The sequence below is a fragment of the Hippoglossus hippoglossus genome, chromosome 13 (assembly GCF_009819705.1).
Source record: "Hippoglossus hippoglossus isolate fHipHip1 chromosome 13, fHipHip1.pri, whole genome shotgun sequence".
Lineage (NCBI taxonomy): Eukaryota > Metazoa > Chordata > Actinopteri > Pleuronectiformes > Pleuronectidae > Hippoglossus > Hippoglossus hippoglossus.
The window spans coordinates 10,515,813-10,533,261 of record NC_047163.1 but is presented as its reverse complement, the minus strand read 5'-3'; the positions used below and the strand labels follow the sequence as shown (position 1 = coordinate 10,533,261).

General features: G+C 40.6%; 1 protein-coding gene across 6 annotated transcripts in view; it reads left to right on the top strand.

Annotated features, from left to right (window-relative positions):
• Positions 1–17,449, top strand: part of stx1a (syntaxin 1A (brain)) — a 57,504-nt gene that overhangs the window by 19,137 nt on the left and 20,918 nt on the right. For all 6 annotated transcript variants that reach the window (XM_034604373.1, XM_034604379.1, XM_034604375.1 and 3 more), the window contains exons 3-4: positions 4,920–5,019; positions 17,312–17,386. In XM_034604373.1, the coding sequence (XP_034460264.1) occupies positions 4,920–5,019; positions 17,312–17,386 (175 nt within the window). The remainder of the gene's footprint in view (positions 1–4,919; positions 5,020–17,311; positions 17,387–17,449) is intronic.

Genomic DNA, 17,449 nt, shown 5'->3' with positions numbered 1-17,449 from the left:
TGCCCTGCCTGCTATTAGTGCATTGCTAAAGAGAAGTGCACAGGAAATAAAATATACAACCAGATTAACACACCAGCTGCCTCCTCTTTCGCATTAACGTGATTTGATTGGCCAGTGCTTGAGTGTTTGTTTAAACATGATTTAATGGGCTGGTTCATCTATTGCCACATGTTTGAGCTTTGAAAGTTTGAGCCCTATTTAACGCACAGAATCCACAATCCAATTAGGTAACACACGACGTCAGCCCATTCCCAGTGAAGCAGTGTTTCAGGTGTGAGTCCAGTGTGAGGGCACGGTCACACAAGCATGAATGCAGGAGAATGACAATTGCTTGCCGAAAGCTGAATGTGGGCACTGCAGGATGTGACGGACACAGAAATCGTGGTTGTTGGATACGCGGTTTTGGGGTTTCAAGAAAATGAACAGGGAAGAACAAAAGATGCTGGCGTTGTTGTTGGTGAGGAGGAGGAGGAGAGGGAGATGGGTAGCTGGCAGGAGGATGTGACAGCCAAAACGTTGTTGAATTAGGGTGTCGCCGGTCATAGTTCACCACGCAGTCACGCTGCAGCTTTGCTATACAAAACATATACTGCATTTTACTTTATTGGAATAGAAGAAGTTGAGGATTCAAAATATATGTAATAGAATTTCTGAAACTAAATTTAAAACATTCATTATTAGATGTTTTAGCCTCGAGGAAATACTGTAGCCAGCAGTCATCTCTCTCACATTTGCCTGTCTGTTCTTCTGCTGCTTCTCGCCTCTGACAAACTGTCTGTATCCATCATAGATATCGAGGCATCTCTTTATCTGTGTGGAATTTCAGGCTGTTACATCTGTCTCAAGTGAGAGAATGTAGAAAAGAGAAAAGTGAAATTCTAAGACGGAGAGCAAATAGTCTGAGACCGAGTCAGAAGCCGCAGGGATCGTGAAAGAGGCAGAGTTTGAAATGGGAGTGATGTGGTTAGAAACTGAGACCAGAGAGAAGGAACGGGTAACAACATGTGATGGAGAGATGGTGATGGGAGAAGATTAAGGGGGCAGAGGGAGTGATGGAGTAATCAGCCTCTAACCCTGACTGGATCCGTTAATTAGGCTTTCAGTGGTGATCTGGGGGGAACGCAGACAGTGGAGAGACGGCTGTAGCCCTCTGTCCTCCACCACAAACATGACTCTCACAGTGCGGCTATTGATTTTATAATGTGTTTGCTCCGGCATTTGTGTGGGGTTGTATGTAGCTGGTCGGTCTCTGGTATTTAAGTATCGTGTACTACACTGTGCCTGTCATCGATCTGTGTGTATTAGTGTAATTGCTTCCGTACCTTTTTATATTTACTTGCTGGTACCTTCTCCATACTTATTCTCTTGTTGAAGTATTTTTACTTGGTTTATTTGGTGTTCACATGTAACATGTTTGTTTTAAAATTTTGTCTTGGTAAAGGAGATTGTTCGCATCAGAAAGGTTCACGACAATAGGAAAATGTCCAGAACATTCAAGCGTGGTGTCTAAGTAGAACATGCAGGAGGCATATACATAAATCCTGTGTTTTTGTTTTATATCATAAGACAAGATGGTGCATTACCCTTGCACAATAAATGTATCCTTTTAACAAGGCATTCACTTTTCAGGCCATCACTCCCCCCGTGGCTCTGTGCCCCTCTCTCCTCGTGTCTGAGTGGAAGCAGGTGCACTGGAGTCAGAGCGGCGCCACATCAGCTGCACCCCATCACCGTAATGAAGTCCTTTACAAATACCCAGCTCTGCCTCTACCTCCCTGCCCTATCAAAGCCTCTGCTCCAGTCAGTCTGCGGGTAAACTCCGTAGAAACTGCAGATGTCTCACTCGGACATTTGCTGAAAGCAGCTTTAGTCTGCATCTGGGTTCAGGAACTCACCTTAACAATACGATCTGGCTATACTATAACAGCAAAGTCTTTCTCCGACAAATCCTCACCAGCCATGGCGCCATGTTCGGCCAACACAAACTTCTTTCTCGCTTACTGCCCTGATTCCTACAGGAACGTCAATTCTGTTGCTGCTGCTGCTGATGATGCCAATTCCCAGTCTGATCCCATCTCTTCCAGCATCGTCATCGCCATCACTTGGGAGATTGAGTCCGCCAAGCTCAGCAGAACCAACCTGACCAAGAACCACTAATTCCTTTTTGATTGCTTTTAATTTAGTCACTGTGTTGTTTTCAATGTCCCTCTACAGTACCTTGAATCTGCCTCTGTGTATGAAATGTGCTTTATAAATAAATGCCTTGCCTTGTTCATTTGGGATCTGCCTACTCCCATATTCTTTAATGGGTCCACTAAATATACAAAATTACATTTTCTGCTGATGACCTAAATAATATTGTGAAGCACTACAAATAGTAGCTGCAATAAACTGCCTTAGCAGGTGTAGGCTGTCTAACTTAAATGTAGATTCATTTTATGAAGATACATTAAATTCATTAACATCATCTTCATCTATATTTTGAATTAGGATCATTTTAGAAACACAATGTTCTTTTATTCAAAATATTAAACTGTGACCAGTGCACCTAAAGCTTGTGGTAATGACTATAACAAATAAGGGTCATTTTAAAATCATTTTAAAAAAGCTATAAATCACTTAAGAGACGGCAACTCTGAAGCAAACACACCGCTGTCACAGTATGAGATGCTTATGAGCACCATTTGTCATCCCTCTTTTTGCTTTGTGTGGTAACGAGGCTCATATGATGCCCCAAGCGCCTTTACCTGATGATGCAAGAATGAAGTGAGCGAAAGCAAGACAGACTCGCTGTGGCCTCGAGCTTCTGATCATCTTTTCTTCTAGATGAAAATAAGACTTTTGCACCAACATAACTCAAATTAGACCATGAAGAAGGAAATCTGCTTTTTTTTTTTCTGCAGCTGTGGGATTGTTGCAATTGTGTATTTGTACCAGATACAGAGACTCCTGAATAGTGTCATGGAACAAGCAGCTCAAGTTAATAATGAAAACTTATAGAATTGGTAAGGTGGTTCTTTAGGTGGATATGTCTGATTATTTGTTTTGCATGTATGTTTTTCAGTAGTGTCTGATATTGGTTTCTCTGAGAGACGCACAGAGACTCACTAACACATGGCATCTAAACCCAGAGAACCCGTGGTTTCATCCTCTGCTCACTTTATGTCTCTTTCTCTTCCTACCTGGATCAATCTCTTACTTTTTACCTTTATGATCTCTCTCCACATGTCGGTCTTACATTTATTTAACTCTGCTCACCTCAGCGGGCCTCCTGTAGAGCCTGGTCTCTCTCCAGTGGTCGTTCAGAGACAATTATGATGTTATTTGAAAAAAGATGATCCAATCAGCAGCTTATTAAAGAGATAATGGGAGAATAATGACCCAGGCTGAGTGGAAGAGGGACACTCAGGAATGTATGGATGGAGGAACAGGGAGTGCAGAGCTGTGAGGAGCGACGGAGAAAACGTGGACTGCAAATGGAGAAGACGAACCAGAGATCTGCATGAGGAAGTGACCTGGGATAGAGCAGAATGAATGGAGTACAGGCTGGGCTGTATCGGAGCAGGTGTAGAGGCGGTGAAAGTGATCAGGGGTGGTTGACAGACTGAGAAGAGAGTAGAGATAGATGAAGTCGCTGGCAGATGTGACCTGCTGCCCGTCCAGCTGTTACCTGAGTCAGAGGCAGCACAGCTGGTGACGAGGGAGGTGGCTGGGGGAGAATGTCAGACCTGGAGCTTGGTAGCAGATGATGCTGTGAAGTACAGAGTTCATAGAAGTAGATGCATGAGATGCACCTCCATGCATTCAATCATGTGGGTAAAGGAACAGTTCAATGTTTTGGGGTAATTACTTCATTCACGTTCTTGCAGAGAAGCTATAGTCAGCAGCCGGTTAGTTTGACTTTAGATAAATAGTAAAAACGGGGGGGAAACAGCCAGTCTGACTCTGTCTAAAGGTAATAAGATCCACCTGTTAGCACGAGATGCGAGTACCAAAGTTTAATAACTGGACAGGTTTTGTAATATTTGGGCATTGATCTAACTTTTGGAGATAAAGTTTCTAAATGTATTCATATTCAGCTATTTCTGGAAGCCTGTGTGTGTCAGAGAGAGAATTAATTTAAAAAATGAAACAAACTTTTCTTACTTTATACCTCACATAAATATCATTTATATTCTCTTCATCGTCTGCAGATTATCCAGACTCTTTAAATAGGCACAAACAATTGGGTACAATTTTGATGTCGATCCAGATGTTTCTTTACGTAGTGTTTTTTTGTCATGAAAACACACAGGTTTCCTCTCGTTTTACAAGGATCTAAAAAGCACACAACCATATTTTGAACAGCTGTGAACTTCAAGGCTCTTACCTGTATCAACGGGAAGATTCCTTTGTGCAAATAGCAAAGTCCTTAAGGAAATGATTTTCTGAGTTTGATATGAAAACCTTGTTCTGCACAGAGCCTTGACTTTAACCCCATCCAGAGTTTTTGGGATGAAATGTATGACCAGCTGTGAGCCAGGTATCATCACCTAACACCAGAGCTAACTTTCCCCTGCACGGTCTTATATAAACTATGAATCACACATTCATTATTTAATATCCTGAGATATATCACAGGTTGTAAAGACTCAGGTGAGTAGTGAACTGAATCGTTTTCACTGCACGTGGTGAACTAAATATATCTAACAGACATTTTCCTCCAAGTTGTTGACTAAAATAACTTTAAAAATGTGATGAAATGAGGATGTCTGCAGATGGTAATTTGATGGATTTTAGTCATGTGTGTTTTCTTTCCCATAAACCATCGTCATTCTGCCTTTACCATGATAATAACATCTTCAGATCAGTTTCTATCAACCTCAGTATGTTGGTCAGATCTAAAGCACATTTTGGTCTCTCTGTCTCTCCTAAACCAGGTGGAAGAAATCCGGGGTTTTATCGAGTCTCTGGCAGAGAAAGTTGAAGAGGTCAAGAGGAAGCACAGCGCCATCCTCGCCTCACCTAACCCTGATGAGAGTAAGGCTGTTTGACTTTTCTCCTTCTTGTTTAAATCTCACAGAGTGAGATATTCAACATGACCTTCACTTCTCCACAAATACTGTGTTTTAATCATAAGAGGATTCGAGTTTATCAAGAGTACAGGTGGAGTTTTTGCACTGGTTTTAGATGATTGCAGAAAAAATAAATCAGGGCATTTCTAGCCCAGAAACTTCCCCAAAGGACGAAGAACATTTTGTGGAACGTTTGATGTGCATAAACTAAAGAAAAATCAGGTTACATTAAAAACTGTTATTGGCTTCCTGACAATTTAGTGAAGAGAATATTTTAGATCAACCAAAGGAATGGAAAAGATGGAGCAGTAAACAAAATAAAGAAAACTTAATTTGGGCACAGTTCAATCACAGTAACTGTGTTTGTACTGAAACAGAAATATAGGCCTAAAACACAGGATTGTTGAAACATTATTCTAAGGTGAAAGTAAATAGACATATATTTGCTTACTGGGGTTAAAAATTGTGTCTTTAATACAACATTTTTAACCCATCACCCACTCGCCCCTATAGCTCCTCAGGTGCAGTGGAAACGTGAACCGGGATTCACTGAAGAGACTTTACGTTACTTAACTAAACTGTTTGTTTGGATGAAAAAGACTAAATGTGTCAAGAAACTAAATGATGTGGAAAAAAGGGTCATTGAATGTTTTGATTGTATGCATTGATGTGACTCATATGCTGTAGTGTGCTATAAATACTTTCTACTGGAGTGAACACAGAAGAGCAATATAATGCATGCCTTAGTCAGTCAGAATTTTTAGATTGAAAACAGCTGTAATTTACCCAGAATTCAAAGCAGATTACAAAATCTATCTTTGTGAAACCAGCTCTGGATCTCAGCACAACTCAACACATAACACGATACTCAACACGAGTATTTTTAGAGCAACATGTTAGACCTTGTTCTCCAACAGCATCAACAAGAAGCATTTGAGAGACTTGTTTGTTTTTACTTGTTTTAATAATAGTCTGATTAACATGTTAAGAGTTTATAAATAAAGAAAACGACACATAGCATATCCTGAGGGCCTTCAACGTTAATCTTTTTAAATATGAAACTTGCAAACCTACCACCTATCAATCGATGATCCATTTTATCTTGTGCAATAGTTATGGCTTGAATTGATTCTGCCATAGGCTTTAGATGTATTTGTTGTTCGCTATTCATATAATAGTCTGCATCATTAGAGTGGACGCCACCTTTCCTGGGCTGTATTTCAGGTAAAGATTTAATCAACCATTCCAGGGCGCTTTGTCCAAACCAAGCTTGACGTGTCTGCACACACTTGCGCTAACCCTCCTTAATGATAACATCAATGTTTTATTCTGCACTGACTCAGTAATGAGCCGGAGAAGCTCTTATTGGAAAGAAGAGAAGAGAATAAAGCCAAAAGTCAGTTATTTATATGCCGTGTCATGTGCAACAGTAGCGAAAAGCCTGGTAATCGTGGCAGATTCCACTCAGCAAAAGAATGAAAAATGTATCTGTCCTTTCCAGTAAATTGTGGAAATAAGTTTCTCAGGAAAAAGCCAAAAGGCAGCCTGTTGATGGAGACTGATGGAAGTCGGAAGAGCTCAAAGCTGTTGAGAGCCGTATATACCCTCCACCAATAAGTCCTTTCTGTCCTTTTTCAAGCTGTTATACGCTCACTGTAAAATGTCCTGCATTCTTGTTACTTTTCTCCACTTTTCTGCTTCCTTTCCATTACTCTTCAGCCCCATCTAACCTGCTGTTACCATCGTCGGCTGTATTTATCAGTTCCTCCATAATCCCTCTTCTCATTTCAACCACTCTCCTCTTTGATTTTCTTCAATCTGTGCGCTACGATCCATCTTTCCCAACCCCCTCATCTGTGTCCTCTCACACCTCTTCCTCTCTCTCATTTATGTCAGAGCATTGATCTAGACACCGCACTCACGAGGGGGATGTTACTCATGCTAGTAACACCCTCTAACCCCCTTTCCTCCCCCTGATTCCCGACCTCCCACCTATCTGAGAAAGCATCGATCTGTGTGAAGCAGCAGGCGTCAGATGAGCCCTTTAAGTAGCAGCCGGGGTGTGTCAACTGAGTGGAGCAGAAAGGAGGCAAGGTGTTGTGTTTAAGATACAAATTCTTCCACAAGCCTTTTCCTTTGTGACTGAAATTGATACTCTGTGTGTGTGTGTGTGTGTGTGTGCACCTCCCTGATAAATGCACATCAATCTGCAGCTGATGTAGATGTCAGGGTCGTTCATTACACAGAGGTCTGTCTGTTCTTCACCGTCTTCCTGTTGCATTTTGGAGCCGACGGACTCCAATCATCTGAATGTCCTTATTCAGACAGCCGCTCTATCTCTTCCGCAACACTTATACATGCTGTGCGTGCGCGCGTGTGTGTGTGCATGCGTGTCGGTGCATGCGTGTGTGTGTGTATGATTATGTCTGTGCAACTATTTTCTCCTGAATCCAATTCTTATACAAATCATCAGCACTGATGAATACATTTTGTTTGGAAACATAATGGTGCCCAGATTGTATTTTTTATCAACATCAAGCAGTAAACCAGGAATGTTCATGGAGAATTGGGCCTTCAAAATTGTGGGAAATTGAAAAAACTTAGGGAATTAGTAATATTAAATGTGTCTGGAGAAAGTTTACTGTCAGTGTCTCTCATAGCTTTTTCTAACAATATTCTGGCAACACAATTTCGAGGGTGTTGTTAAGGCAACTCCAAGCACTTTGGTGAGATAAGGAAGAAACCATGATCTTACTTATATACTTAAAATGCTAAAGCACAAGTTTATTTGTATATAATTGTTCACCATGCTGGAGAGACACAGCCCTCTACGTCTGACAGCAAGTCAGTCAGTCGGCTCATCCCTGCATCTGTCCATCCACCCGTCTGTCCGTCCGCCCATCACCACCACTTTCCTCCAGACTGAAATATTGCTACAAACTGTAGGATGACTTGGCAGTACATTTTTAACAGAGACTCATGGTCCCCAGGGGATAAATCCTAATGAATTTATGATCTCCAGATATTTTCTGCTGCCCCATCATAGGTTGACATATTAAGTTATTAAACGAGATTTCACATCAACTATTGGATGGATTGCTGTGACATTTGGCACACACATGATTTCCTGTCAGGAGGAATAGTGATAACTTGAGCCTCAGACCTGTTCTCTAATCTCCTCCTTTCATAGATAGATGTTTGGTTGGTTGGTTGTTTAGGAGGATAAGTGGTTTTGATAATGGATGGATTCCCATTCTTGTGAAGACGATATCTCAAGAACACCCTGAGGGAATTTCTTCAAATTTGTTCACTTTGACATCGCAAATCCTTTTTCACCTTGTGAATAGAATTATCTTAAGATTGCCTCAAGAAAATCCTTTCAATTTTGACGCAAATATTCACATAGACTTACAGATAAACTGATTCTATTTTGGTGGGAAAAGGTCAAGGTCTCACAAGGCAAATGTTTTGCCTTGTGAATGCAATATTTCAGGAGCAACTCCAGAGAGGTTTTTTAAATTAGGTACAATTGGACTCATTTATGAAGTGATTAGATTTCAGTGGTCAAAAGTGGTATTTTCCTCACAGTAAATCCTCCCCTGCACTCACTTTTTCTAAAAACGGGTATCAGGGATGTTATTGAAAATGAGCGAGGTTGGACTGGAACAGGATAATGGACGAGTAGGAATTGAAGAAATCACACACATGCAATCGTTTTTTTCAAATGTCTTCCACAGCGGAACATTGTAAAGTGATAAACCTTCTGTGTCTGTCATGGTTAATCATGTTCATAATCACATCACATCTCCCTAGCCATTACCCACCTGGCCTGCGTCACAGCCTCCCCCCCTTTTCTCCTCCTCCTCTCCCCCCTTTTGCTTTGGGAGCTTTTGTGTTCGCTGACTGAGACGTTTCCTGTTGATCTGCACTGGGTTAATTGCAGCCCACTGGCAGAGCCCATATTAACTCACGCAAACACACACACACACACACATGCATACCAACGCATTCCTTTTACCCCTGCATTATACTTTATCCCATATCACCACCCCCCCTAAATGAAGTGTATCTATTTCCTCCAGGGAATCGCAGCATACAGTGATTGTGTGCGCTTGTTTTTGCTCGGTGGGTGTTAAGGGTTTGTGTGTTTGTGTGGGCACGCTCCACAGCAGTGTACAGTATGTAGCAGCAGTAATGATGATAGATTAGGTAATAGCCATCAGATCATAATGGGTATGGAACCTGTGTTTCCCCATGAGCACATTCCTCTGATGCAGGAGAAGAAGACACAAATGCATCTTACATTTCAAAAACAAGATTGAATTCACATTTTCAAAATAATTCCATTATTAGTTTTAATTTGTAGTGTTGTCTGTCGGCCTCGCGCAGTGTGGCTTCTCATTATTTTGATCGATAAGGCTGTTCTTAGATTTCATATTGAAAGGCCAAAAGTCAGTGACGATTGCGTCCTCTGCCGGAATATCAGTGGCTTTTACACCCTGCTTCTCCCAGGAGAGAGGGAGGCTGCTATGAAATGAAACGTGGCCTTTGGAGAGGTGGAGGTATAAAGACCTTTTTAATCAACATTATATTGGAAGAAAAGACTTGTTGTGATGTTTTTGTTGATGTTTTCCCATGTTAAATTTGTCATATTGTTTACCTCTGCCAAGGAGGTTATATTATTTTGTTGGTTGTTTTGTTTGTTTGTTTGTAAGCTAGATTACACAAAAACAACCAAAATGGATTTCCACAAAACATGGTGGAAGAATGCAGTATAAATCAGGCACATTTAGTGGGACTGATCTAAGAGTGTGTGCAATTTGGCACAGCTTGGTTGAATTCAAAGGGCCCTGGCGGATGTAAGCTCTGTACTGGGTGCCATTCTAGTTTGTCAATTCTGCCAACACCTCTAGTTCCTTTTCTGTTTCCCACAATGAATGTTGCATTGTTACAGATAGTGGATGGTGAATTTACACACCAGTTCTGTTTAGTAGTCTGATAACTACTGCTTATCTACTGCTTTACCAGTCTGTCGTCTCCCCTCTCTTTAGCTGCAGGTTGAATACTGATCATCACGTTCTAGAGAAAAGTGTGTTTTTAAGTGTTGCATCATGTTTAGCTGTGGAAATGCCTCCAGTGAACTGAGTTTGTGACTCAAACCAAATAATTCAAACAAAATGTAAAAAATACCCATTTTGAATTGCATAATACAACCACCATACTACTGGAGCATATACTTGGCTGTCGATGTAACTAAATGCAGATAATCTGCTCTTAAACACTTGAGATTATTTAACGACATTTCACAGTATGTTTTTCCAGCCACTTAGTGTTTGCTGCTCGCTCTGACATCTCAGCCTGTAGTTTCTAAAGAGCATCTTTACTCTCGACTCTGAAAAGTCCTCAACGTGAGATGTTTGCTTTAATTGCAGCCTGTGAGTGTTACTATTTCTAGTGTCAGTTTTTTGGCTGAGTGCGCACCCACCCTCAGACTGCTGTTTGCCAAAGCTCCCCCACCAAATTTTTTAAAGTGTTGCATAAGGTCTTATAGTTTTCTCTTTGTTCTTCCTCAGCCGCCTTTCTCTCCTCACTTGATCTCTCTATTTCCTTTTATTTCTGGAGTGGTGTTCCAGCCATTTAAGACACAGCTTTATTCTGCGGAATAATAATATCCCTCTTAATGAGCTGTTAACACAATGTGCACAATCGTATCCAAGGCCAAGGACACACAGAGTAACACACAAATGAATGCGCACAATGGAGGTCAAAGCTTGAATAAATGATAAATCAAGTATAAATCAGTTTAACTGCTCTCTGTCCCTGTGGCTTCAGAGGACATGAGTGTGGTCTTTCTGCCCTGATGCCAAGTGTTGGGAGGCAGGGGGACGTTTCAAAGTGACAGTGACACTTCTATGTTAACTCACATTAACCCTGTTATACTGTCTCAGAAGATGTTGCAAGAGAAAGAGAAGTTTTTAAAGAGATGGAGGGGGATGTTAATCAAATACAACCCAATCATGGCTAAAAAATATATTTATTCTGTGTTACTCAACTGTCTGCCGAAACAGATATATTCTATGTGAGTCTGAATGGAAAACTAAGGTTAAAGACATCCCTGATGGATGAGAGTTTTTATATTTGTGGCTTGACAGTGGAGATAACCCTCCAGAATTAATTAAAATGCAGGTTGACCTCAGGCATAAGAATGTGGATTTTGAGGTTTGCCATGATAAGGTTTGTAATAACTTCAGTTTGATTACTATAAGTTGTTTTCAGCATTACCATTCTATTCTTTTGTCCAAAAAATTTGGACTGCAAAAAAAGAGAGGATAAAATTGATGCAGATATTTCAGCTCACTTCTTTCTAACTCCACAGCCCCAGATTTATTTTTCATTTTCAAACTCTTCAGTCCCAACTGATGCAAACCTCAAGGGGTCTAAAGTCTATTTATAGGATTTCATGCATCTTTTCACAGATGCAGTCATGCTTCTCAAGACCAGTGAACAGACTTTGACATGTACAATCTGAAAACTTCACCTTTAAAATACAATTTATTGAAAATTATCCTTTTCTGTGGATGTACAAAACCAAAACTGACACAATTTTATAATGAACCATAATAATATAAGATTTCGAACTTGGTGTTTTTCTCTGTTGTGGCATTGTATAGTTGTGTGCCTCACTATTTGCACCACCATAGTTTCAGCTGCAGTTGTGCATGTACCCACAAGTGGCATGCAATATGCTTCACTTTGTCACACGAGAACTTCTCTTTCACTCTTGTGTTTGTGTGCCTGTCACTCGGGATCTGTTGCACATGAGAGCGACCTTCGTGCGCCCTCGATACCGCCATAGATTGAGTAATCCTGCTAACAAACAAGCAAATGTAGACCAAAATATAATGTCCTTGGTAGAGGTAAATATGAACATCAAATAGTAACCAGTCTACCTTTACGCAGCTAGAATAGAGTGTGTTTGCTCATTTTTTAAATATAATTATTTATTTAGTGTATTTGCCATCTACCTACTTTAATATTTATTAAAAAAATTGTCTATAAACTTCATCCAGGGCTCATCATGCATTGAAGAAAAAGTCCATGCTTTGATACTTATTAACTATAGTGAATCTGGGCTTTCAGAATGGAAAGGTAGGGATGAGTATGTGTGTTGTTTCTATCGTTAAGTAGTTCAACTTTATCTCTGCTCTCAGTTTGTCATTATCTGTGTGCATACTGTATTCGACACTAATGCAAATAACATGTCATGTTTGAGGGATGAGCTCAGATTCCGTGTCTCTCTGAAACATCACACACCTGGACTCTAGACGATCAATAAGCAGAGCAAACACACAAAGGACTGGTAATATATTTACAGAGCGAGCAGAGGGAGACGTGCACAGACACTGCGAGATGGAGAGAAAAAAGATAAATGGCTGCAAGTTAGAGGCTGGAATGGCAGCAATTGACCCTGAGTTAAAGAGGAGGAAGCAAGACTGGCTCAGTGTCTTGTCTGTGTCACGTTACCCTGACATCAAAATGACACGCGCACACAAATTGTGTCAATATTATCATAGTTTTAACAGTCTGTCAGATGATTTTGTTCTTTTCTAAATGGATAAATGCCGCTGCTGTAAAAGCAAAGCGGATGTAAAGCTTAATGTTGTAGAGAATTGACCAGGACGGTCAGGATGTTTATCGTTTATTAAATTCTGCTAATATGCTTTCATCCTCATATTTCTGATGAGGGATGTAAGAACAGCTTCATCCTGATCTATACACGTGAAGACTGGTGGTAAAGCGGTTCGGTTCCTGGTTTTAGACCCGTCCTCTGCAAAGTCCATACTGAAGTGTCCTTGAGCAAAACACTGAACCCCTACTTCTGATGCTGTTTCGTTAGTGCATGAATGTATGGGTATATGAGACATACATTGTATGACACTTTGAGTGGTTGATAGATTAGAAAAACAGTTTATACAGTAAATTAAATCCATTTATAGTTTTAAATCAAATCTGGTGTGTTTGCAATGTCATATATACTTTATATCTGCAAACTAATACCAGTGTATAGTCTTCAAGTTGTATCTTTTTGCTTAATGGTTTTCACCAAAAGTCAGCTTGAGAAAATACGCTCATTCATTAACGAAAAATCAACATCACCAGCACAAAAACTGGAAATAGAAGGAAACGGGTATAGTGTTGCTTTGTCCAGGTGTGTGTGTGTGTGTGTCTTTGCCTGAAAGTGGCTTGTGTTGAATGAGCTTGTGTCTCTCTGCTCTGCTCTGTTTCTCTGCATTGTTTCAGTCATCCTGATTCAATTTCGTCTTGGCAAAAATGGCGAAATTGAATTAGTTCCCAGCAATCTGACAACTGTGGGAATAATCTCATTCAGTGCAGAGTATGTATGTGTCAGTGTCCTAGTTTTCGTTCCTTTGTTGTGTTAAAAGCATAAGTTTGGTGTAATTCTGTAATTATTACTGGGCCACTGTTTATTTTTGAAAAAGGCCCAGCAATTTCCTAAAGACACATTTTTATGAAGTGTCACTAAAGGAGGAGGAGCTTCATCATCAATTTAATACTCATTGTGGGCTCTATGTGGTGTCTACGGCAACAAGACAGTCTGTATTTTGACTTTAGCTATCTTTAATCATATCGATGACACTTCAATGCATAAAAAAAAACAATAGAGAGCAGGAGGACAAGCAAAGTGCGGACCTGAGTTTTGCTACAGTAAAGTTTTTCCTTTTTTTCCCTGGGGTTTATGCACTGGTTGGTTTGTAGCATCATGGATTTGGTCGGCAGAGCTCCAGATCAGCCCTCAGTGGACTGAGAGTGAAATCTCACACCCTTGTTTCTCTCACGACTGTCAACTTAGGTCTTGGACGGCCCAAACTCCTACAGGGGCCAGTAAGTGCCCGTGTTGATCAGAGCAAAGGACCATGTCAGCCTTATGCTCATTGGCTCATTATTGTGTTTTTACAATGGAAATCTGTGAGATGGAGGAGCAATTTTTATCAGACTCTGGCTTCAGGTGGGACACGTTTGTAGCATAAAATCTTGGCTGGCTTTAGTCATGTTGTCCTTAACTTCTAACTCTGAAGTGAAGGCAAAAATGTCTTGAAAATAATACTTTATATCAGTTATTACATTAGAATAAACATCCCGAAACACCGTTTATTTATCGTCTCTGCTCACACTCCTCTTCTAGCCTCCACATTTTCTCCATTTCTTCCTGCCTTGTAGCGTATCTCTCGCTCTCTGACTCTCTCTTTCCCTCTGCCACTTTGAAACAATCTGAAGCTGCATGGCGAGAGGACCGACTGCACACATCGCCATAGCAACACAGTCTTAATGATGGCAACAAGCGTGACCTGAAGATTCCATTCGAGAGCGTCTGGGAGAGGGATGGAGTGTGAAGCCACAGCTCAATTGACTCCTCAGTTTTGCCCTCTAATTTGCTTCCCTCTCACTTCTCCCTCGACTTATTCAGCAGAGTCTGCGCTCTCACACATCCAATAATGAGGCTGAATCGACACTTGATCAAGCAGGTTGGCCTCCTCTGTGTTTGGTAACCACAAGGGAGAGATCCAATCTAACTCATCGTCACACACACACACAGTACAAAGCTAGATTTTGTGTTTGTGTTGTTATCGCTGCAAATTGAGCAGGTTTGAAAGTATCCTTTTCAAACAAGTAATCAAATTGCTTTGGAAACTGGTATTCTAGGACTGATAAATGATTACAGTCCTACTCAACACACACACACACACACACACACACACACACACACACACACACACACACACACACACACACACACACACCACAGAGCACTGTTTATTCATTCTGCCCTGAGGGCTTCAGCCCACCACCTCAGATCAGTATCTGACCCTGACACACTCATTGTGTGCTGCACATATTTCTCCTTTAGCAGAAAAATTAGCGACCAGAGATAGAATTGTATTCAAATCCTAACCAAGATTATGGTAATTAATGCTGCAGTTGTTGTCATATCAGGCTCATTCTTTAGAATTTAACATCACCCTGTTTCATGAATTTTTTCAAGCTGATCTCCAGTGAATAATTTTTTTCCTTACATGTCTTCTCTAAATTTGCTGGTGCAGGGGTGAACATGAACTCACCAGGTTGAGTGGGTGCTCCATGTGCTGAGGCTTCAGTCCTTTGCAGTGGCTGCAGGTTCGGTTTTGCTTGGTGTTTTCCCCTCTCTCCCCCAATCCCACTTGACCTCTCCCATCAATAAATGCAAAAGATACCCCAAAAAACCATTAAAATATTTTTTCATGCATAAATTCATTGTTTGCTGCAACCGTCCGTGTGCAAGTCAAGACATTAAAGCATTGCTCTGCAGAAGTTGTATAAAACTGCAGAGTACCTTTCCCTGCCGACAGACATGGATTGTGTTTGCTGTATCCACAGCCCCTGCAGAGTCAAATTATGGCCTCGACACTGACGTTGACAAGTGATGGAACCGTGAATCAGTCCCACAAACATTGAGAACACCTGCCATAGTCACCACAGAGGCCTCAGGATTTAGGATGCAGGTCATGTTACTACTTTACTGGCTCGAGTCCAGTCAGGGACATTTGAGACAAATCATTCTTCCTGTCTTTTTACTCGACTGTTGCTTTTTTAATAACAAAAACACCTGCATGTATTCCTACCATCTTCCATTGTAATGAGTTTATTTGCAGCTGGATATAAACTGATGTAATTTCATCAGTTATTGCTTCGTCCACTGCTTTGTCCCACTGAGCTTTATGTACCACAGGCTGATGTCCGCTGATATGGAAAAAGGCCTGTTAAGCAGATTAAAAGCTTGTAGTGCTTTGCTGATCACTGTGTAATAGGTTCAGCGTCTCCATGGAGCCATTATAGTTTAATGTTATCATACAAGCTGGTTAGAGGATTGATATCCCAGCTCTACTTTTTATCGTCTGTTTGTGTTGCTGTCACCTCTCAAACTGCCACAAAGAGCAAACATATAGCGTAGATTTATTGTGCAGCTGTAGAGAATGAGATTACACGATTGTCTCATTACATTTAAGCTTCTTTTTTTAGCTCAAAATGTGTGCAAATATTATGTTTTTATAATTGAACTTTAGCAGCGATGGAGGTCCTCCTCACACTGTGTAATCAAATCATCTATTGAGGCTCGGTCTGTAATCAGATGCAGATGTTTTCTCCAGGTTTCAGTACCCAGCGTCTGTTATTCATCTGTATGATTTATGCCGTTTTATAGAAGCAGGCAACATGCAGGAAGAAAAAAAAAACTCATTATAAAAAGTACTGCGAGCAGTTTGGTTTGATTGAATAGTTTGACTCCAGTAACTTTTAAGGACCTTCTTTTATGTCTGCTGGCCTCCTGGGGCTTGTTAATATATGGAGATTTGGTTCTTATGGTATTAAGATGATGAATGCCTTTCTCACTTTTATGCACTGTTCTAAAAATGGAAATTAATGTTCCAGAGAGAGTGTGTGAGAGAGAAATTGTGCAATGTGCTCAATTCTGCTCCCTCTTTTTCTATTCTCCTCTGCTTCTGGTCTCATTTTCTGGTCTCAGTAAACGGTACTTTAAACCCCAATTTAATATTTAGTACATAACATAATTCATAACACTATTTTATTGACCAATTTCCCTATTTCCTTGCAGATTAATCATATCTGAGAAATGTCAGAAAGTGGAAATTGTAAGTTCCTCACAGCAGATATATTATCAGTAGCTAACAATAGCTTGTTTTATGCAATCGACAGGACAAGAACCTGTTGATCATCTACAATCAATTTACTATGTCAACTTATATTTCATTTAAAGTTTAGTGTATAAGAACAACAGTAAATCCTCTTATTTGAGAAGCTGTTGCCAGTAAATCCATCTTGTTCCTCTGGTCACTGAAATAGCTAATGTTAGTTGTCTGTACCCACATGTACAGTACCCATCTACCCACATGAGTCTCAGGTTTATGCTTCTACAGAGGGTGTCGGCCAGGATGGAAAGAGGTGGACAACAGAGGGAAGGGAAGGATGCTTAAGGAAAAATAGGAGAGAGAAGCATGAGTTGTGCTGCTGTGGACTGAAGCTAATGAAGTGTTTTGAGTGACACAGAGTCATTTCTTGTGTGTTGATTCTGTCACTGGAACTGAGTTAGTATGTGGTTATGTGGGGTTTCAAACAAGCCCAGTAATCTCTCCTCTTCCTCCTCTCCTCTTCTTCTTCCTCTCCTCTTTCTCTCTTCTCCTCAGAAACTAAGGCTGATCTGGAGGATTTAATGGCTGACATCAAGAAGTTGGCCAACAAAGTACGATCCAAATTAAAGAGTGAGTACACTTCTTCCATTTTCCTCCTGCGGCGAATGATTACTATGATTATTTTCCTCACCA